We start from the raw sequence: 22,698 nt of genomic DNA on the forward strand, positions 1-22,698 counted from the left end.
CCCTCTGTATATATTGTCTGATGATATCCTCTCCCTCTGTATATAGTGTCTGATTATGTCCTCCCCCTCTGTATATAGTGTCTGATGATGTCCTCCCCCTCTGTATATAGTGTCTGATTATGTCCTCTGCCTCTGTATATACTGTCTGATGATATCCTCTCCCTCTGTATATATTGTCTGATGATATCCTCTCCCTCTGTATATAGTGTCTGATGATGTCCTCCCCATCTGTATATAGTGTCTGATGATGTCCTCCCCCTCTGTATATAGTGTCTGATGATGTCCTCCCCATCTGTATATAGTGTCTGATGATGTCCTCCCCTCTGTATATAGTGCCTGATTATGTCCTCTGCCTCTGTATATAGTGTCTGATTATATCCTGTCCCTCTGTATATAGTGTCTGATGATGTCCTCCCCCTCTGTATATAATGTCTGATTATGTCCTCTGCCTCTGTATATAGTGTCTGATTATATCCTGTCCCTCTGTATATAGTGTCTGATGATGTCCTCCCCCTCTGTATATAGTGTCTGATGATGTCCTCTCCCTCTGTATATATTGTCTGATAATGTCCTCCCCCTCTGTATATAGTGTATGATGATGTCCTCCCTTCTGTATATAGTGTCTGATGTTGTCCTCCCCTCTGTATATAGTGTCTGATTATATCCTGTCCCTCTGTATATAGTGTCTGATGATTTCCTTCCCCTCTGTATATAGTGTCTGATGATGTCCTCCCCCTCTGTATATAGTGTCTGATGATGTCCTCTGCCTCTGTATATAGTGTCTGATGATGTCCTCTCCCTCTGTATATAGTGTCTGATGATGTCCTCCCCCTCTGTATATAGTGTCTGATGATGTCCTCTGCCTCTGTATATAGTGTCTGATGATGTCCTCTCCCTCTGTATATAGTGTCTGATGATGTCCTCTGCCTCTGTATATAGTGTATTATCATGTCCTCCGCCTCTGTATAAAGTGTCTCATGATATCCTCTCCCTCTGTATATAGTGTCTGATGATGCCCCCCCTCTGTATATAGTGTCTGATGATGTCCCCCCCTCTGTATATAGTGTCTGATGATGTCCTCTACCTCTGTATATAGTGTCTGATGATGTCCTCCCCCTCTGTATATAGTGTATGATCATGTCCTCCGCCTCTGTATAAAGTGTCTGATGATATCCTCTCCCTCTGTATATAGTGTCTGATGATGTCCTCTGCCTCTGTATATAGTGTATGATCATGTCCTCCGCTTCTGTATAAATTGTCTGATGATGTCCCCCCCTCTGTATATAGTGTCTGATGATGTCCTCCCCTCTGTATATAGTGTCTGATGATGTCCTCCCCCTCTGTATATAGTGTCTGATTATATCCTCTCCCTCTGTATATAGTGTCTGATGATGTCCTCCCCCTCTGTATATAGTGTCTGATGATGTCCTCTCCCTCTGTATATAGTGTCTGATGATGTCCTCCCCCTCTGTATTTAGTGGCTGATGATGTCCTCCCCCTCTGTATATAGTGTCTGATGATGTCCTCTCGCTCTGTATATAGTGGCTGATGATGTCCTCCCCCTCTGTATATAGTGTCTGATGATGTCCTCCCCCTCTGTATATAGTGTATGATGATGTCCTCTCCCTCTGTATATAGTGTATGATGATGTCCTCCCCCTCTGCATATAGTGTCTGATGATGTCCTCTCCCTCTGTATATAGTGTCTGATGATGTCCTCCCCCTCTGTATATAGTGTCTGATGATGTCCTCCCCCTCTGTATATAGTGTCTGATGATGTCCTCCCCTCTGTATATAGTGTCTGATGATGTCCTCCCCTCTGTATATAGTGTCTGATGATGTCCTCCCCTCTGTATATAGTGTCTGATGATGTCCTCTCCCTCTGTATATAGTGTCTGATGATTTCATTACTTAAAACAGACATAATGCAATCCACCAGAGATTTTCCAAGTTTGCATATATTGGGGGTCATTTACTAAGGGCCCGAATCGAGTCTTTACCGGCGGGTTACGCGAATTTTTCCATTTTGCGCCGATTTTCCCTGTATTGCTCCGGGATTTTGGCGCACGCGATCTTATTGTGGCGTATCGGCGCCGGCATGCACGCGACGGAAATGGGGGAGCTTGGCCGCGTGGATCATATGGTCGCCCAGGCCGTAGCCTTGCATTAAAATCACTACGTAGGGCCGGCCGTCTGACTGAGGCCATACATGGGAGGTCACTGTGTGGACGTGGACCTAGCAGAATATTGTAGTCACATAGAGAATATCAGGAGAGAACGGAAAACAACAATAACAAATTGGGCCACATTTATCAAAGCGTTTGTGCCAGTTTTGTATCTAACTTTCCACTGAAAAGAACATGGAAACTGTGTGGCTGCCTTTCCCTGCTCCATGTACAACCACTATGGAATACGACTAGAGATGAGCGAACACTAAAATGCTCGGGTACTCGTTATTCGAGACGAACTTTTCCCGGTGCTCGAGTGCTCGTCTCGAATAACGAGCCCCATTGAAGTCAATGGGAGACTCGAGCATTTTTCAAGGGGACCAAGGCTCTGCACAGGGAAGCTTGGCCAAACACCTGGAAACCTCAGAAAAGGATGGAAACACCACGGAAATGGACAGGAAACAGCAGGGGCAGCATGCATGGATGCCTCTGAGGCTGCTTAATCGCACCATTATGCCAAAATTATGGGCAACAGCATGGCCATGACAGAGTGACAGAATGAAGCTAGATAGCATCTAAAACATGCAATAATTGACCCTGACACTATAGGGGACGGCATGCAGAGGCAGCGGCAGCAGGCTAGAGAGTGGCATGGCGACATACCCTAAATGGACTCAGGCTTCAAACCAATGGGTGAGGAACCAAAGGAGGTGAGCAAGAAGCGCTCAAATAATATCGGTACATGATAAAAGTTTGCCAGTATATTTTGTGGATTACACAGCAGGGTGGCGACAAAGTTAACATGGAAGCCATGAAAACAACCCAAAATTCTGCCTGACACAGCTCGTTTGATAAGGGGACCATGTATGCTTACAGTTCATGCCAGTCGCTGCACTGGCTGCCAGTCTCCTTTCGAATACAGTTTAAAATAATAATAACCCTCATCCATAAAGCTCTGTATAATGCTGCACCCCCCTACCTCTCCTTTCTTATCTCAGTCTATCGCCCAACCCGTGCTCTTAGATCCGCCAGTGATCTTAGATTAACCTCTACCCTAGTGCGGACCTCCCACTCGCGTCTCCAAGACTTCTCTAGAGCTGCACCAATTCTATGGAATGCTCTGCCCCGGACTATCAGACTAATACCTAACCTCCAAAGTTTCAAACGTGCTCTTAAAACCCATTTCTTTAGGCAAGCCTATAACACTCATTAACTGCATGAAGTTTTAACTCTTCTACTAACCCGTCCTGTGTCGTCCTCCCATCTGTTATCCAGCAACCAACAGGCACCAGACTTCTCTGCAGTCCCATTCACCCTGGACCTGGTATATAAGATGACGGCTGAGTGGTTCAAGCGACAGCAATTCCATTTATTATATTTTGTTCTATTCCCTAAGAAGAATGGCTTGACCATTAAATATTCTTTTACCTCGTGTTACCCCATCATCTTCATAAACCGTAAGCTCTGGCGAGCAGGGACCTCACTCCTGTTGTTCCATACAAATGTTGTGCTCTGTTACATTACATTTGTATTTGTTTCCTATGATTTGTAAAGCGCTGCAGAATATGATGACGCTATATAAATAAAGATTATTATTATTATTATTATGGAGGCAGTGAACTAGTAGTAGATTAAAGGTGCTGCAACTATGTTAGTTGGATCTTGGGATGGAGCTGGCGCTCTGCAGCCAGGCGAGCTTTCGCCAATCCAAGCCCCTGTCTCTAGGCTACTCCCCAAACAGCACTTCTAAGAACCTTTTGTATAAGATCAAGTGTAGTAGCGTTCTTATAAGTTTAGGATATGGCGGGTGAGGGGAATGTAAACAGATGCGCAAGAAGCGCTGAAATAATATCCCTAAATGGTAAAAGTTTGCAAGTATATTTTGTGGATTACACAGCAGGGTGGCGACAAAGTTAACAACTTTGATGTGGAATGCCCTGTAATAGCTCTTGGGCGGTGTGCCTTTTATCGCCTAGGCTCAGCAGTTTCAGCACCGCCTGCTGTCGCTTAGCGACGGCACTGCTGCTGTGCCTAGAGCTACCGACTGATGGCGCCATGCCCACGGATGGTAATTCGGAGGAGGAGGAGGTGGAGGAGGGGTGGGAGGAGGTATAGTAGGCCTTTGAGACCTGGACCGAGGTAGGCCCCGCAATTCTCTGCGTCGGCAGTATATGACCAGCCCCAGGGTCAGACTCGGTCCCAGCCTGCACCAAGTTAAGTGTAGTAGCGTTCTCATAAGTTTGGGATATGGCGGGTGAGGGGAATGTAAACAGATGCGCAAGAAGCGCATGATGCGCATGGAGCTGGCGGCTGGCGGCCGCTGCCAGGCGAGCTTTCGCCAATCCAAGCCCCTGTCTCTAGGCTACTCCCCAAACAGCACTTCTAAGAACCTTTTGTATAAGATCAAGTGTAGTAGCGTTCTTATAAGTTTAGGATATGGCGGGTGAGGGGAATGTAAACAGATGCGCAAGAAGCGCTGAAATAATATCCCTAAATGGTAAAAGTTTGCAAGTATATTTTGTGGATTACACAGCAGGGTGGCGACAAAGTTAACAACTTTGATGTGGAATGCCCTGTAATAGCTCTTGGGCGGTGTGCCTTTTATCGCCTAGGCTCAGCAGTTTCAGCACCGCCTGCTGTCGCTTAGCGACGGCACTGCTGCTGTGCCTAGAGCTACCGACTGATGGCGCCATGCCCACGGATGGTAATTCGGAGGAGGAGGAGGTGGAGGAGGGGTGGGAGGAGGTATAGTAGGCCTTTGAGACCTGGACCGAGGTAGGCCCCGCAATTCTCTGCGTCGGCAGTATATGACCAGCCCCAGGGTCAGACTCGGTCCCAGCCTGCACCAAGTTAAGTGTAGTAGCGTTCTCATAAGTTTGGGATATGGCGGGTGAGGGGAATGTAAACAGATGCGCAAGAAGCGCATGATGCGCATGGAGCTGGCGGCTGGCGGCCGCTGCCAGGCGAGCTTTCGCCAATCCAAGCCCCTGTCTCTAGGCTACTCCCCAAACAGCACTTCTAAGAACCTTTTGTATAAGATCAAGTGTAGTAGCGTTCTTATAAGTTTAGGATATGCCGGGTGAGGGGAATGTAAACAGATGCGCAAGAAGCGCTGAAATAATATTGGTAAATGATAAAAGTTTGCCAGTATATTTTGTGGATAACACAGCAGGGTGGCGACAAAGTTAACAACTTTGATGTGGAATCCATGAAAACAACCCAAATTTCTGCCTGACACACCTCGTTTGATAAAGGGACGATGTATGGAGGCAGCTATATGGACGACTTTTGGAGGTAGCAATGGAGACAACGTGTGGAGGCTGCTATGGAGACAATTTAATTTGGATAGTGCCTGTATCAGGCAGTCCCAAAAATTTTTCAAACCAGAGGAGCAGGTAGGTGGCCCTCCAGTAAAATGGAATAGATTGAGTGCCTGTATGTGGCAGTCCCAAATATTTTTCAAACCAGAGGAGCAGGTAGGTGGCCCTGCAGTAAAATGGAATAGATTGAGTGCCTGTATGTGGCAGTCCCAAAAATTTTTCAAACCAGAGGAGCAGGTAGGTGGCCCTCCAGTAAAATGGAATAGATTGAGTGCCTGTATGTGGCAGTCCCAAACATTTTTCAAACCAGAGGAGCAGGTAGGTGGCCCTGCAGTAAAATGGAATAGATTGAGTGCCTGTATGTGGCAGTCCCAAACATTTTTCAAACCAGAGGAGCAGGTAGGTGGCCCTCCAGTAAAATGGAATAGATTGAGTGCCTGTATGTGGCAGTCCCAAACATTTTTCAAACCAGAGGAGCAGGTAGGTGGCCCTCCAGTAAAATGGAATAGATTGAGTGCCTGTATGTGGCAGTCCCAAAAATTTTTTAAAACAGAGGACCGGGTAGGTGGCCCTCCAGAAAAATGGAATAGATTGAGTGCCTGTATGTGGCAGTCCCAAACATTTTTCAAACCAGAGGAGCAGGTAGGTGGCCCTCCAGTAAAATGGAATAGATTGAGTGCCTGTATGTGGCAGTCCCAAAAATTTTTTAAAACAGAGGACCGGGTAGGTGGCCCTCCAGAAAAATGGAATAGATTGAGTGCCTGTATGTGGCACTCACAAAAATTGTTTCAAACAGAGGACCGGGTAGGTGGCCCTCCAGAAAAATTAAATGCATGAAGTACTATAGCAAGAGCCAGTGGGCCCTGTCAAAAAATAGCCATTTTCCTCTGCTTTACTGTACAAAGAGGAGGAGAAGGAGGAAAATGAGGAGGAGGAGGAGTGGATCAATTATTCAGGTTGAGCTTCCTTCACCTGGTGGAGATTGGAAATTCTGAGAAATCCAGCCTTTATTCATTTTAATAAGCGTCAGCCTGTCAGCGCTGTCAGTCGACAGGCGTGTACGCTTATCGGTGATGATGCCACCAGCTGCACTGAAAACCCGCTCGGACAAGACGCTAGCGGCAGGGCAGGCAAGAACCTCCAAGGCGTACAGCGCCAGTTCGTGCCACATGTCCAGCTTTGAAACCCAGTAGTTGTAGGGAGCTGTGTGATCATTTAGGACGATGGTATGGTCAGCTACGTACTCCCTCACCATCTTTCTGTAAAGATCAGCCCTACTCTGCCGAGACTGGGGACAGGTGACAGTGTCTTGCTGGGGTGACATAAAGCTGGCAAAAGCCTTGTAAAGCGTACCCTTGCCAGTGCTGGACAAGCTGCCTGCTCGCCTACTCTCCCTCGCTACTTGTCCCGCAGAACTACGCACTCTGCCGCTAGCGCTGTCAGAAGGGAAATACTGTTTCAGCTTGTGCACCAGGGCCTGCTGGTATTCATGCATTCTCACACTCCTTTCCTCTGCAGGGATGAGAGTGGAAAGATTTTGCTTGTACCGTGGGTCCAGGAGAGTGAACACCCAGTAATCGGTGCTGGAATAAATTCTTTGAACGCGAGGGTCACGGGATAGGCAGCCTAGCATGAAATCTGCCATATGCGCCAGAGTACCAACGCGTAAGAATTCACTCCCCTCACTGGCCTGACTGTCCATTTCCTCCTCCTCCAACTCCTCCAACTCCTCTTCTTCTGCCCATACACGCTGAACAGTGAAGGACTCAACAATGGTCCCCTCTTGTGTCTCGCCAACATTCTCCTCCTCTTCCTCCTCATCCTCCTCCACCTCCACCTCCTCCGATATGCGCTGAGAAACAGACCTCAGGGTGCTTTGGCTATCAACAAGGGAATATTCTTCCCCTGTCTCTTGTGACGAGCGCAAAGCTTCCGACTTCATGCTGACCAGAGAGTTTTTCAACAGGCCAAGCAGCGGGATGGTGAGGCTGATGATGGCGGCATCGCCACTGACCATCTGTGTTGACTCCTCAAAGTTACTCAGCACCTGACAGATATCAGACATCCACGTCCACTCCTCATTGTAGACTTGAGGAAGCTGACTGACCTGACTACCAGTTCTGGTGGAAGTTGACATCTGGCAGTCTACAATCGCTCTGCGCTGCTGGTAAACTCTGGATAACATGGTCAGTGTTGAATTCCACCTCGTGGGCACGTCGCACAACAGTCGGTGAGCGGGCAGTTGGAGGCGGCGCTGCGCTGCCCTGAGAGTGGCAGCATCTGGGCTGGACTTCCTGAAATGCGCACAGATGCGGCGCACCTTCGTGAGCAAATCAGACAGATTGGGGTATGTCTTGAGGAAACGCTGAACTATCAGATTTAACACATGGGCCAGGCATGGCACATGTGTCAGTCTGCCGAGTTGCAGAGCCGCCACCAGGTTACGGCCGTTGTCACACACAACCATTCCCGGCTTGAGGTTCAGCGGTGCCAGCCACAGATCAGTCTGCGCCGTGATGCCCTGTAATAGCTCTTGGGCGGTGTGCCTTTTGTCGCCTAGGCTCAGCAGTTTGAGCACCGCCTGCTGTCGCTTAGCGACGGCACTGCTGCTGTGCCTAGAGTTACCGACTGATGGCGCCGTGCCCACGGATGGTAGTTCGGAGGAGGAGGTGGAGGAGGGGTGGGAGGAGGAGGAGGCATAGTAGGCCTGAAACACCTGGACCGAGGTAGGCCCCGCAATCCTCGGCGTCGGCAGTATATGACCAGCCCCAGGGTCAGACTCGGTCCCAGCCTCCACCAAGTTAACCCAATGTGCCGTCAGCGATATATAGTGGCCCTGCCCGGCAGCACTCGTCCACGTGTCCGTGGTCAGGTGGACCTTGTCAGAAACGGCGTTGGTCAGGGCACGGATGATGTTGTCTGACACGTGCTGGTGCAGGGCTGGGACGGCACATCGGGAAAAGTAGTGGCGGCTGGGGACCGAATACCGAGGGGCGGCCGCCGCCATGAGGTTGCGAAAGGCCTCGGTCTCTACTAGCCTATAGGGCAGCATCTCCAGGCTAAGCAATCTGGAGATGTGCACATTAAGGGCTTGGGCGTGCGGGTGGGTTGCACTATATTTGCGTTTCCGCTCCAGCGTCTGGGGTATGGAGAGCTGAACACTGGTGGATGCTGTGGAGGATCGTGGAGGCGACGATGGGGTTTTTGTGGCAGGGTCCTGGGCAGGGGGCTGACTATCAGCTGACACAGGGGAAGGAGCAGTGGTGTGCACGGCCGGAGGTGAACGGGCTTGTTGCCACTGAGTGGGGTGTTTAGCATTCATATGCCTGCGCATACTGGTGGTAGTTAAGCTAGTAGTGGTGGAACCCCTGCTGAGCCTGGTTTGGCAAATGTTGCACACCACAGTCCGTCGGTCATCCGGTGTTTCCTTAAAGAACCTCCACACTTCTGAAGATCTAGCCCTCGCCGCAAGAGCCCTCGCCACGGGAGCTTCACTAGTTGACACATTTGGCGCTGATGCACCAGCTCTGGCCCTGCCTCTCCGTCTGGCCCCACCACTGCCTCTTCCAACCTGTTCTGGTCGAGGACTCTCCTCCGTCTCAGAAGCACTGTGTTCACCCGGCCTCTCAACCCAGCTTGGGTCTGTCACCTCATCATCCTCCGATCCCTCAGTCTGCTCCCCCTCGGACTTCCTGCCCTGACAACAACTTCCCCACTGTCTGACAACCGTGTCTCCTCATCGTCCGACACCTCTTTACACACTTCCACTACGTCAAGAAGGTCATCATCACCCACAGACTGTGACTGGTGGAAAACCTGGGCATCGGAAAATTGCTCAGCAGCAACCGGACAAGTGGTTTGTGACTGTGGGAAGGGTCCAGAAAACAGTTCCTCAGAGTATGCCGGTTCAAATGCCAAATTTTCCTGGGAGGGGGCAGACTGGGGGGGAGGAGGCTGAGGTGCAGGAGCTGGAGGAGTGGCGATTTCGGTGACATGGGTGGACTGCGTGGAAGACTGACTGGTGGTGGACAAATTGCTCGAAGCATTGTCAGCAATCCACGACATCACCTGTTCGCACTGTTCTGGCCTCAACAGTGCTCTACCACGAGTCCCAGTAACTTCAGACATGAACCTAGGGAGTGTAGCTCTGCGGCGTTCCCCTGCTCCCTCATCAGCAGGTGGTGTCTCACCCCGCCCAGGACCACGGCCTCTGACCCCTGCAGTAGTTGGACGCCCACGTCCCCGCCCTCGTCCTCTACCCCTAGCCCTCGGGTTAAACATTTTTAAAATGAGAGTTATAACTTTATTTTTTTTTTAACTTTTTTTTGTTTTTTTTTGTGTTTTTTGTTTTTTTTTGTGTTTTTTGTTTTTTTTTTGAGTTTTTAAAACCAAACAATGCTATCCTATTGCTATGGCTATTTTCTAGCCAAGTATCAAAGCACACTACTATGCCAGATGAGATGACACTGAGTTAGTGCCTAATTGAAATCCAACCCCTACTAAATTTTCCCACTTCGGTCTTTGCTATGGATATGTGTGCCACTAAGAGCTAAACACAACGGTAGCAAGTCCCCCTGCTAATTCCTCACAAAATGGTACTAGATGCAAATTAAAATAAAAAAAGTAGAACGTTATTGTAGCCCTAAGAAGGGCTGTTGGGTTCTTTGAGAATCACTCCTGCCTAACAGTAAGCTAATAGAACACCCTAACGCTTTCCCTGACCAGCAGCAGCTCTCTCCCTAGCGGCATCCAGACACAGAATGATCCGAGCCGAAATATTCAGGTAACACGTTGGGAAACCGCAAATCGGGCCCTTAGTAAATGACCCCTTTTGTACTGTCAAAACACGTGGTGCTCATTACCGATTGCCTGCATTTTTGTTAAAACACACATGCGATTGGGACAAGCTCCTCACAGATTTCATTGAATGGTTTTCCATAAAGCAAATTCAACTGCAACATGCGAACGCAACGAGAAGGAAATGAATGAAGACCCAACAGAGACATGAACCGGCCCTCAGACAGGACAGAGCTGCGGGTCACGGGCAGTGCCATCCAAGTGGTGGCCATAATGTGGTACTACAGCACTGTCAGAGGTGCAGGGGGGGTTTTATTATTTACATGTAAGATTTAAAGGATAACTCCAGCCGAAATAATAATGCAAAGCAGACAATGTAATGACGTATATCCGTTTATTTCATGATGGAGGACAAGTCTTCCCGTTACGGATCCATCTCCGCAGGTTACTCATAGTCTATCACTCCGCTCCCATCTGAAATGTAATAATTTATGGTCAGTTTTGGGTCCTTTCTCATGTGGGCTTCGCATGGCATCAGTCTTGGTTCTCACCATTTACACTTCTTCTTGCATTTGTTCTCTGATTTGAAGTTGTTACCGTTTCTTTTGCAGCCGCCAAAATTGAAGCTGACGCACTTTCCTTGAGCGGCATCAAAGCCCCATCGAGGGATGGACGCCTTGCAGGGGCCTTCTTCTATGGGTAAGTAGCAGGCAGCTGGAAGACAGATGCCTGGGTCAGGGTTATGGACTCGGGGGGGTCACATAGACTGGAGAATGGATATGGGGGGTGTGGAAGCAGGTAGTTGTGGCTGCTGGTACTTGCGGGGGCTCCATGCCCTAAGAAGCTTCTCAATAGACACGTTGCACCGAGCCCCTGTTTCCCGGTGGAGGTGTTGTTCCTAAGCACCTGAAGACTGGCACAGGTTTGGCATACATAGCAAGAGGGTCAAATCTATATCATGTGCAGGACAACACCCCTCCACATCCACTGTTATCTTATTACAAGCTAATAAACAGCAGGGGTCCTTTTCTCAAAGGTTGAGAAGACCTCAACTGGACTAGCTGGAGCCAAAATTTATGAAGTTATGGTGAGCCCCAGATACAGTGTAAATTCCTGGAACTAGGGAGCAGGACAAACACATCCAGGATCTCCATCCATCTAGGAGCCCTCAGGTGAGGAGATACCTGGAGCTCTCAATGGAAGCAGAGTAGACTGGTCATATTTACTGTTCAAATGACCTTAAAGGGAACCTGTCACCAGGGACCTCATTTTCACTAAAGAAGCCCATTACAGCTCTATTACAAGCATGCCTTTCTGCCTTTTCTAAGTATTTGCATTACAATATAATTATGTGTTATAACTTACCTTGCTCCCTGACAAAATCCTGGGGTAGTCACAGGGGTTGGACTTTGGATTGGATGCATTTTAAAAAACAACATGTGCCTTGTCTGTGTTACTCACTCCTCAGAGCTTGGCCCCCACCTTTGTGCTTCTGTACAGCTCCACCTCCTGCTTCTTCTCAGAGGTCACAGCCTGGTCAGCCTGACATCAGTGGGGGAGGGACGAGCTGTACAGGAGCACAAACATGGAGGCAGCCTGCAGCTCAGGCAAGTCACATGTTGTTTTTTGAAATGCATGAAAACCAAAGTCCAGCCCCTGTGACTACCCCGGGATTTTGTCAGGATGCAAGAGTAAGTTTTAACACACAATTATTTAGTAATGCAAATGCTTAGAGAAGACAGAAAGGCAGATGTACAATACAGGTGTCATGGGCTATTACAATCTGTCTTTAGTGAAAAATGAGGTCCCTGGTGACAGGTTCCCTTTAAGTTCCATCTGGATCCAATGGCACCAGAAACTAGTCTCCATGATCTGCCATTAAGAAGTTCTGACTCCTTGTCAGTGCTGATGTTACAGTACACTGGATCCCAGTGGGAGGGAGGTCCTTGCTGACCACCACATACATAAGGAACATATAGGGGGTCATTTACGAAGGGCCCGATTCGCGTTTTTGCGACGTGATACACGAATTTTTCCATTTTGCGCCGATTTTCCCTGTGTTGCCCCGGGATTTCGGCGCACGTGACCGGATTGTGGCGCATCGGCGCCGGCATGCACGCGATGGAAATCGGGGGGCGTGGCCGTAAAAAAACCCTGACGGATTCGGAAAAAACGCCGCATTTTAAAATGCGACACGCGCTTACCTTCATCCAGGATGGCTCGGTGAACTCCAGTGCATTCCGATGCTCTTCAGCGCAGCAGCGCCACCTGGTGGACGTCGGAGGAACTACCTTAGTGAATCCCGGCCGGACCCGAATCCACCGCAGAGAACGCGCCGCTGGATCGCGAATCTGCCCCATAAATTTCGCGCTCCTAGTGGAGTAGCAGACACTAACTTGCTTTCATTTGTTCATCTGTAAAAATGTTTTGCACCATCACTTGTATTTTGTGTATACTGCTGCATCTAGTGTGACCTTAAGGCAATTTAATATCTAACTTTTACCTGGTTTGTCCTTTTATCTCAATCTATGAACACACAAGTCTGTGATCATGGTCTAATGTACACGCTACCTGGGCTGACCTCTGGCCCAATATAATCCTGTAATAATGGACTGTCAAGAGGCTGGTGGAAGTTCTACTGGCTCACTGAGCTCTGTTTTACTGAGGTGAGTGAAAAGGGTTTCTCCTGTGGGGGATTGTGGTGCCGAGGGTCGTGTGGGACACTCACTCTTCCACTTCCTATTTCTCATTGAACTCTGGGGGTGACTATAAAAACAATAATAACTGACCTGATGTTTTGCAGGTCTGAAGACAATCTTTATATTCAACAAAGTTATTCATGTTTCCACCGCAGCCGCCATATTTGAAAGTCTTACAGGTCATAGAGGAGGGGTCGTAGTGATAGCGTGTGAGTTGCTCCTCACAGGAACCAGCATCCGGGGGCAGGGCGCATGCGGCTGCAAAGGGCACAGAACATACATGGGGTTTTGCATTAGTTATATACCAGGGCAAATATAAGTATGTGATAATCTGCCAAGCTGTCTCACCAACAAAGAATGGGACGGTCTGTAATTAATATTGTAGATACACAGAGAGACAGAATCCAGGAAATCAACCAACCAGCAAGAATCCAGGCACCAACAGACCTGTTAGTTTTTCTCTAAAAAGCTCCTCCTACTCTGCACTCGTTACCGGTAGCTCCTCCCACTCTGCACTCATTACCGGTAGCTCCTCCCACTCTGCACTCATTACCGGTAGCTCCTCCTACTCTGCACTCATTACCTGTAGCTCCTTCTACTCTGCATTCATTACCCATAACTCCTCCTACTCTGCACTCATTACCTGTATTAATTGCACCTGTTTGAACTCGTTACCTGTATAAAAGACACCTGTCTAAACCCTCAATCACTCTCCATCCTCTCCACCATGGGCAAGACCAAAGACCTGGAGACCAGGGACACGAGGCTGGGATGGACTACAGGACGATAAGCAGGGGCTTGGTGAGAAGATTTACTTACCCGGTCCATTCGCGATCCAGCGGCGCGTTCTCTGTGGAGGATTCGGGTCCGGCCGGGATTCACCAAGGTAGTTCCTCCGACGTCCACCAGGTGGCGCTGAAGTTCCCCGAGGTGCGCCGAAATGCACTCAAGTTCACCGGCCTATTCCTAGTGAAGGTAAGCGCAAGTCTTGCGACACTTTTTTTTTTTTAAATGCGGCGGGTTTTCCGAATTCGTCGGGTTTTCATTCGGCCACGCCCCCCCCCCCCACCCGATTTCCGTCGCGTGCATGCCAGCGCCGGTGCGATACAATCCGATCGCGTGCGCCAAAATCCCAGGGCAATGCAGGGGTAATCGGCGCAAATCGGAAATATTCGTGTAACACGTTGGGAAAACGTGAATCAGGCCCTTAGTAAATGACCCCAATTGCGTGGTAATGTATAGCACTGAATGGAAGATACAAACTAACCAATTCCTTCCATACAAAGCTGTGATATGGTAACACCACAACCTTACATACTTCTCTGCTCCCAGGCTCCGAGCAGCCCTGCCAGAGCTCCACCCCATTGTCTATAATATTACTGGACATCATACTTTGGGGGGTGATGTTCTGCAAAGATCTACAAAAATAATTACAGATCTCGCCAAATCAGCACAGAACCTTATACTTATTTTCCTCTGTATCTGTCTCCTGCAGGACATGGCGATGGAGACTCCACGTCCTATGAATGAATGGAGTTACACTGCAGGTATAGATAAGGTGTGTCCTCACACTGCTGTGCTCTAAGCTCTGTGTAGCCCTGTAAAGATGTGTAATTATACCTTTGTGGATGGTGTTAGTAGCAGCAGAACTGTGACCAATTTTCTAAGATTGCAACATTGCAACACTGAAAAAGCGAAATCCTCACCCTGCTGTGCTCCATCCTCACCCTGCTGTGCTCCATCCTCACCCTGCTGTGCTCCATCCTCACCCTGCTGTGCTCTATGTTCTGTGCATTGAGATGTATAACAGCCCCTCTCCTCTGCTCTGAGTTTCTTCTGTAGAGTCTTCTCCATCTATTACACAGAGCGGAGGGCTGTGGGGATTGTTACATATTGGGGCAGATTTACTTACCCGGTCCATTCGCGATCCAGCGGCGCGTTCTCTGCAGAGGATTCGGGTCTTCCGGCGATTCACTAAGGTAGTTCCTCTGACGTCCACTAGGTGTCGCTGCTGCGCTGAATTCCATCGGAGTGCACTGAACTTCACCGTCCTACCCTGGGTGCAGGTAAGTGCATGTCAAGCGACACTTTTTTTAAAAAAATGTAGCGGTTTTTCAGAAACCGTCAGGTTTTTTTACGACCAGGTCACCCCGATTTCCATCGCGTGCATGCCGGCGCCGATGCGACACAATCCGATCGTGTGCGGCAAAATCCCGTGGCAAATCAGGGAAAATCGGTGCAAAACGGAAATATTCGGATAACCCATCGGAAAAACGCGATTCGGGCCCTTAGTAAATGACCCCCATTGTATCAGAATAGATGGAAGGAATTAGCCTCACGTCCAGAACAGAAGAAATACCTGTTACTGCTGTGATTAGGATAGTCTGATACATTGTAGCAAAAGCTCAGCTGCAGAACCATTAGATCTGTAGATCTGGCTCTAAATATAGATTTGTTCATTCCCTGGAAGCAAGCAGAGATGTGAAAAGTTTTTACAAAGCAAAGTCATATTTGGGATGTGAGATGATGGGACTTACCGGACCTCCTGCTGTCATTTCTGGGCTCATCCTCGTCCTCATCCCTCGCTGCTCTCTCAGATCTCTGAATATGGAGAAATAACATCAGGTCAGTCTGTGTAATGAGCTCTGCTTGCTGTCAGGGAATGGAAGCATTTACTATAAAGCATCAATGCCAGACAGCTTGTCCTAAGCCCCTGCATCTGTGTGACACATGATGAGATGAGGACAGAACAATATGGAGGCTACGAGGGTCTTTTGAGAGTTTGTTGGATATTGGGGCAAAGAGGTTTTTTTTTAACCGTTGAGATTCCAGGGTAACACTGATTGTACTCAATGATGTATGAAACAATTGTATCAGAATGGAATAATAGATCCCAATCTTCTACATTCACCCGACCCTGGGGGTGGGGGAGGCTGCTATATGATCAATATTCTAGAACATAGGGAAGAATCTCAGTATATTAACCCTTTATTACACCCTATAGATCCCCTCGCAGTCATCTCTGGGATCTTACCCTATTGGGGACGGGGTCTTCACTCAGGACGGGGGTCCCAGTCAGTAAGAGCAGGAGGGGCGGCAGGAGACACAGATAAAGCTTCATCCTGATGGTCCGGGATACACTGCCGCCTCTGTCACCTCCCAAATGTGTAATGTGTCAGCGGAGGAGGGAACCTAATCAATGTATAGAGCAGAAGAGCAGATTTGAAAATCACGCTGACACTTGGGGTACAGAACAGAGACACGCTGACAACTGAGGTACAGAATAGGGACTTCAGTCTAGTATAATCGCTACCACCAGTCAGTCTTCAGTCTAGTATAATCACTGCCACCAGTCAGTCCTCAGTCTAGTATAATCACTGCCACCAGTCAGTCCTCAGTCTAGTATAATCACTGCCACCAGTCAGTCCTCAGTCTAGTATAATCACTGCCACCAGTCAGTCCTCAGTCTAGTATAATCACTACCACCAGTCAGTCCTCAGTCTAGTACAGTGATGGGCAACCTTTTGAGCTTGGTGTGTCAAAATTCGCCAAAAAACCGAGCATAACTCGGGTGGTGTGTCACCTTGAGAAAAAAAACCTAATTTTGTGATATTTAGAGTTTAAATAACAAATATGTATAGTTATTTAACTTACCTGCTTAGTGACTTCTTTATTAATCTGTCAGTTGGTTTCTTTTGTTGGTCTTGCTGTTATTTAACTTGTGTGGGGTGCCATGAACTAAGATAAGTGAGGGGGAGGGGGAATTATTCCAGTGATGGCGAACCTGTGGCAGTCCAGCAACAGCTAGTTTTAAGGACATTTGTGTCCTGAGAAGTGCCCCCCAAAAAGTGTACATCACAGCCCAGCCCGGCAGAGCTCAACTCAATAAACTAACTTACCTAACTGGCACAGGCTCCAATGACACCACGGACCTCCGTTACTCCTCTTCAGGCCGCTTCAGCTCCTGTGTAGATGTTCCCGCGCAGGCACAGCATAGGTTGCGTCTTTGCGAGCTGGGGCTGCTCTGTGTCCACGCTCCACTCTGGCGTCATTGGGCGGCCTCCGCAGAGCAGGACAGGAGGACAGGAGCAGCAGCTGCGATCTCTCTGACTGAGATGCAGCCGCTCGCTGCAGACCACATCGCCAACCGACCGCCCGACCGGCCCCAGACAACAGACAACTGCACTACAGCAATTTTTCTCCAGCAGCCGTGTGTCACTGAAAATGGCTACGTGTGTCAGTGCTGACACGCGTGTCATAGGTTGGCCATCACTGGTCTAGTATAATCACTGCCACCAGTCAGTCCTCAGTCTAGTATAATCACTGCCACCAGTCAGTCCTCAGTCTAGTATAATCACTGCCACCAGTCAGTCCTCAGTCTAGTATAATCACTGCCACCAGTCAGTCCTCAGTCTAGTATAATCACTACCACCAGTCAGTCCTCAGTCTAGTATAATCACTGCCACCAGTCAGTCCTCAGTCTAGTATAACCACTACCACCAGTCAGTCCTCAGTCTAGTATAACCACTACCACCAGTCAGTCCTCAGTCTAGTATAATCACTGCCACCAGTCAGTCCTCAGTCTAGTATAATCACTACCACCAGTCACTCATCAGTCTAGTATAATCACTATCACCAGTCAGTCCTCAGTCTAGTAAAATCACTGCCACCAGTCAGTCCTCAGTCTAGTATAATCACTACCACCAGTCAGTCCTCAGTCTAGTATAATCACTGCCACCAGTCAGTCCTCAGTCTAGTATCATCACTACCACCAGTCAGTCCTCAGTCTAGTATAACCACTACCACCAGTCAGTCCTCAGTCTAGTATAACCACTACCACCAGTCAGTCCTCAGTCTAGTATAATCACTGCCACCAGTCAGTCCTCAGTCTAGTATAATCACTACCACCAGTCAGTCCTCAGTCTAGTACAGTGATGGCCAACCTATGACACGCGTGTCAGCACTGACACACGTAGCCATTTTCAGTGACACACGGCTGCTGGAGAAAAATTGCTGTAGTGCAGTTGTCTGTTGTCTGGGGCCGGTCGGGCGGTCGGTTGGCGATGTGGTCTGCAGCGAGCGGCTGCATCTCAGTCAGAGAGATTGCAGCTGCTGCTCCTGTCCTCCTGTCCTGCTCTGCGGAGGCCGCCCAATGACGCCAGAGTGGAGCGTGGACACAGAGCAGCCCCGGCTCGCAAAGACGCAACCTATGCTGTGCCTGCGCGGGAACATCTACACAGGAGCTGAAGCGGCCTGAAGAGGAGTAACGGAGGCTCGTGGTGTCGTTGGAGCCTGTGCCAGTTAGGTAAGTTAGTTTATTGAGTTGAGCTCTGCCGGGCTGGGCTGTGATGTACACTTTTTGGGGGGCACTTCTCAGGACACAAATGTCCTTAAAACTGGCTGTTGCTGGACTGCCACAGGCTCCCCATCACTGGAAGAATTCCCCCTCCCCCTCACTTATCTTAGTTCATGGCACCCCACACAAGTTAAATAACAGCAAGACCAACAAAAGAAACCAACTGACAGATTAATAAAGAAGTCACTAAGCAGGTAAGTTAAATAACTATACATATTTGTTATTTAAACTCTAAATATCACAAAATTAGGTTTTTTTTCTCAAGGTGACACACCACCCGAGTTATGCTCGGTTTTTTGGCGAATTTTGACACACCAAGCTCAAAAGGTTGCCCATCACTGGTCTAGTATAACCACTACCACCAGTCAGTCCTCAGTCTAGTATAATCACTACCACCAGTCAGTCCTCAGTCTAGTATAATCACTGCCACCAGTCAGTCCTCAGTCTAGTATAATCACTGCCACCAGTCAGTCCTCAGTCTAGTATAATCACTGCCACCAGTCAGTCCTCAGTCTAGTATAACCACTACCACCAGTCAGTCCTCAGTCTAGTATAATCACTGCCACCAGCCAGTCCTCAGTCTAGTATAATCACTGCCACCAGCCAGTCCTCAGTCTAGTATAATCACTGCCACCAGTCAGTCCTCAGTCTAGTATAATCACTACCACCAGTCATTCATCAGACTCACCTGTGTCTTAGTCAGTTTCAGGTGTTCTGGGATATGGAATATGCAGCTGGCGCCGCAGATTTTATGTGAGCATGAAACATCTGATAAGCAGGTGTCAGGAGGTGTCAGGTGGAGTTAGGATGTGTATTGAGGTGTCAGGGGGTGTCAGGAGTTGTCAGGCGGAGTCAGGATGTGTCAGGAGGTGTCAGGAGGTGTCAGGATGTGTATTGAGGTGTCAGGAGGTATCAAATCATTAAGTTGGCAGGAGAAGAGGTAAACATACCATGGAGTTGGCCGCCAACAAAACTTTTTTATAGACCCAGGTAAACAACTCAAAAGCAAATTACCGTTTACTGACACTGATCCCATTCATTACAGGAACCCCCCACCACGGATCTACCTATTAAGGTATCTTTTTCTAACTTTTATTGTCCTAATATGCAAATTTTCTAAAGAGGCAACTGGGGCGTGGAGTAGCCGGAGCTGAGGCTACACGCAGCGGATACACCACACCCCAGTAGCCTCTTTGATCCTCCTATCGGCATATCTTTGCCGCACGGCTACGAGCAGCTGCACGCCCTTCTCCGCAAAGCCGGAGTTCTGTGAATGCGCAGAAGCTCCGGCTTCGAAGTAGTGACTGTACAGCCGCGGGCCTGCGCAGAACGCCAGCTCCACGGACAAGGGCATGCAGCTCCACATAGCTGCATGCCGTAGATATACCGGTAGGAGGATCAAAGAGGCTAATGGGATGTGGAGTAGCCGCTTTGTGTAGCCTCAGCTCCGCTTTCTCCAAGCCCTAGTAGCCTCTTTAGAAAATTAGCATATTAGGGCAATAAAAGTTAGAAAAGGATTGCGGGGACGTGAGGATTAGCCCTTAATAGCGCTATCCTCATCACCCCTCCCTCAGGAATTCTCTGTAGCGAATCACAGACAGACAGCGTCTCTCTCAACTACTACATTTGCAACACCCCTGCCAACGCATGAGCAGAGGAGTGTTTGCGAATGAGGCCCTTTATCTGTGGCCCCCCAGCAGGTGATTCTGCGCAACTCACCTTAGGGATCATGCAGTCATTATTAGGCATCAGCAGCTGTAGATACTGCCTGTCCAGGCAAGGGTTAAGTTATGTGATTTGTCTACGAATTGTATTGCACCGTGTACACTGTACTGCACCATGTACACATGTACACTTACCACCTGACCAGGTGAATAAAAAACCCCTGGACTGTGGGGTACACCTGACTGTTTAAGGAAGGTACCCCTAGACTGGGGGCTGATGTTATTAGATGCAAAGGGGTAAACGTTTGGGCAGTGGCGTAACTAGAGCCCACTGGGCCCCGGGACAAAATTCCTAATGGGGCCCCCCCCCTCCCCAACTTTACCTAAAAAAAACCCTCAAAACCCTTTCTGCTAACCGATATTTCAGTGATTATTACATATTCTGCCCCCCCACAATTAATTATTTAATATTCTCTCCCCCCATAATGAATTATTAAATATACTCTCCCCCCCATAATGAGTTATTACATATTCTACCCCCCACAATTAATTATTACATATTCCCCCACACACACACACTTAATTATTAAAATCTCTCCCCCCCACACAATTAATTATTACATATTGTGCCCCCCCCACAATTAATTATTAGATTCCCCCCCCCCACACACAATTATTACATATCCCCCCCCCAATTAATTAATTATACAATAAGCCCCATTTTAAAAAAAACCCTATACTCACCACTGGCAGCGGGTCCGCGTCTTCTATCTTCTTGCCGCGGGCAGGCAGGAAGGGGTGCGCGGCCGCGTGATGACGTCATCACGCGGCCGCGCATCCCAGTTCATGGAGCGATGTGCGCCGGGGTTGTCTTCCGGCCACATCGCTCCAGTTATAGTGCTCGAGCGGCCGCTTACTGCCGCATCGAGCACTATTCAGTGACGGGCAGGAGCTTCCTGTCCGGACGGACGGAGGCCCCTGCCCGACTGCCAGTGGCGTACCGACCGCGGTCGCCATTGAGACGGTCGCCCGGGCCCCCCCGTCCGATGGGCCCGGTCTCAATGGCGACCGCTGCGACCGCGGTCGGTACGCCACTGCGTTTGGGTACTATTGCACTTTTATAGGGTTGGTGATCTGTGCCTTTAAGATGTGTTCTCACTCCTCCCCTGTTGCTTACCTCATAATGTCCTCCCCTCCTACAGGACCAGAGGGTATATATATGACTGATCACTCAAAGATATCTCCCTCTTTATAGGCGACACTCAAGCTGTCCCTCTCCTGGGGTCAGGCTGGTGTGCGCTGTCCCTCTCCTGGGGTCAGGCTGGTGTGCGCTGTCCCTCTCCTGGGGTCAGGCTGGTGTGCGCTGTCCCTCTCCTGGGGTCAGGCTGGTGTGCGCTGTCCCTCTCCTGGGGTCAGGCTGGTGTGCGCTGTCCCTCTCCTGGGGTCAGGCTGGTGTGCGCTGTCCCTCTCCTGGGGTCAGGCTGGTGTGCGCTGTCCCTCTCCTGGGGTCAGGCTGGTGTGCGCTGTCCCTCTCCTGGGGTCAGGCTGGTGTGCGCTGTCCCTCTCCTGGGGTCAGGCTGGTGTGCGCTGTCCCTCTCCTGGGGTCAGGCTGGTGTGCGCTGTCCCTCTCCTGGGGTCAGGCTGGTGTGCGCTGTCCCTCTCCTGGGGTCAGGCTGGTGTGCGCTGTCCCTCTCCTGGGGTCAGGCTGGTGTGCGCTGTCCCTCTCCTGGGGTCAGGCTGGTGTGCGCTGTCCCTCTCCTGGGGTCAGGCTGGTGTGCGCTGTCCCTCTCCTGGGGTCAGGCTGGTGTGCGCTGTCCCTCTCCTGGGGTCAGGCTGGTGTGCGCTGTCCCTCTCCTGGGGTCAGGCTGGTGTGCGCTGTCCCTCTCCTGGGGTCAGGCTGGTGTGCGCTGTCCCTCTCCTGGGGTCAGGCTGGTGTGCGCTGTCCCTCTCCTGGGGTCAGGCTGGTGTGCGCTGTCCCTCTCCTGGGGTCAGGCTTGTGTGCGCTGTCCCTCTCCTGGGGTCAGGCTTGTGTGCGCTGTCCCTCTCCTGGGGTCAGGCTGGTGTGCGCTGTCCCTCTCCTGGGGTCAGGCTTGTGTGCGCTGTCCCTCTCCTGGGGTCAGGCTGGTGTGCGCTGTCCCTCTCCTGGGGTCAGGCTTGTGTGCGCTGTCCCTCTCCTGGGGTCAGGCTGGTGTGCGCTGTCCCTCTCCTGGGGTCAGGCTGGTGTGCGCTGTCCCTCTCCTGGGGTCAGGCTTGTGTGCGCTGTCCCTCTCCTGGGGTCAGGCTGGTGTGCGCTGTCCCTCTCCTGGGGTCAGGCTTGTGTGCGCTGTCCCTCTCCTGGGGTCAGGCTGGTGTGCGCTGTCCCTCTCCTGGGGTCAGGCTGGTGTGCGCTGTCCCTCTCCTGGGGTCAGGCTGGTGTGCGCTGTCCCTCTCCTGGGGTCAGGCTTGTGTGCGCTGTCCCTCTCCTGGGGTCAGGCTTGTGTGCGCTGTCCCTCTCCTGGGGTCAGGCTGGTGTGCGCTGTCCCTCTCCTGGGGTCAGGCTGGTGTGCGCTGTCCCTCTCCTGGGGTCAGGCTGGTGTGCGCTGTCCCTCTCCTGGGGTCAGGCTGGTGTGCGCTGTCCCTCTCCTGGGGTCAGGCTTGTGTGCGCTGTCCCTCTCCTGGGGTCAGGCTGGTGTGCGCTGTCCCTCTCCTGGGGTCA

The 22,698-nt window shown here is 50.0% G+C and overlaps 2 protein-coding genes across 5 annotated transcripts in view; both read right to left on the reverse strand.

Annotated features, from left to right (window-relative positions):
• Window positions 1-10,661: 10,661 nt before the first annotated feature.
• LOC140077848 (inter-alpha-trypsin inhibitor-like) lies at window positions 10,662-20,081 on the reverse strand. Of its 3 annotated transcripts, none has more exons than XM_072125398.1 (6): window positions 20,059-20,081; window positions 16,018-16,175; window positions 15,521-15,584; window positions 13,074-13,241; window positions 10,836-10,998; window positions 10,662-10,758 (listed from the first exon to the last, which is right to left on the reverse strand). In XM_072125398.1, coding segments are annotated over exons 2-6 (483 nt in total). In that variant the 5' UTR covers window positions 16,105-16,175; window positions 20,059-20,081; the 3' UTR covers window positions 10,662-10,757. The 3 variants fall into 3 exon arrangements, with proteins under 3 accessions (XP_071981499.1, XP_071981496.1, XP_071981497.1); XM_072125395.1 differs by lacking the exon at window positions 20,059-20,081 and adding an exon at window positions 19,028-19,141; XM_072125396.1 differs by lacking the exon at window positions 20,059-20,081 and adding an exon at window positions 16,638-16,753.
• LOC140077847 (lipocalin) overlaps window positions 17,920-22,698 on the reverse strand; it is an 83,053-nt gene continuing 78,274 nt past the window's right edge. For both annotated transcript variants that reach the window (XM_072125391.1, XM_072125392.1), the window contains exon 6: window positions 17,920-18,011. In XM_072125391.1, the coding sequence (XP_071981492.1) occupies window positions 17,941-18,011 (71 nt within the window). In that variant the 3' untranslated portion in view covers window positions 17,920-17,940. The remainder of the gene's footprint in view (window positions 18,012-22,698) is intronic.

The sequence above is a fragment of the Engystomops pustulosus genome, chromosome 9 (genome assembly GCF_040894005.1).
Source record: "Engystomops pustulosus chromosome 9, aEngPut4.maternal, whole genome shotgun sequence".
NCBI classification, from domain to species: domain Eukaryota; kingdom Metazoa; phylum Chordata; class Amphibia; order Anura; family Leptodactylidae; genus Engystomops; species Engystomops pustulosus.

Bases quoted from the DNA above. Each gene is read 5' to 3' on its own strand.
- LOC140077848 (XM_072125398.1), bottom strand. From the start codon at position 16,104: ATGAAGCTTTATCTGTGTCTCCTGCCGCCCCTCCTGCTCTTACTGACT. The intron at 15,585-16,017 runs GTAAGATCCCAG...CTCCATATTCAG, and splicing joins AAGACCCCGTCCCCAATAGG to AGATCTGAGAGAGCAGCGAG. The intron at 10,999-13,073 runs GTCAGTTATTAT...TCTGTCTTCCAG, and splicing joins TCAGACCTGCAAAACATCAG to CTGCCTGCTACTTACCCATA.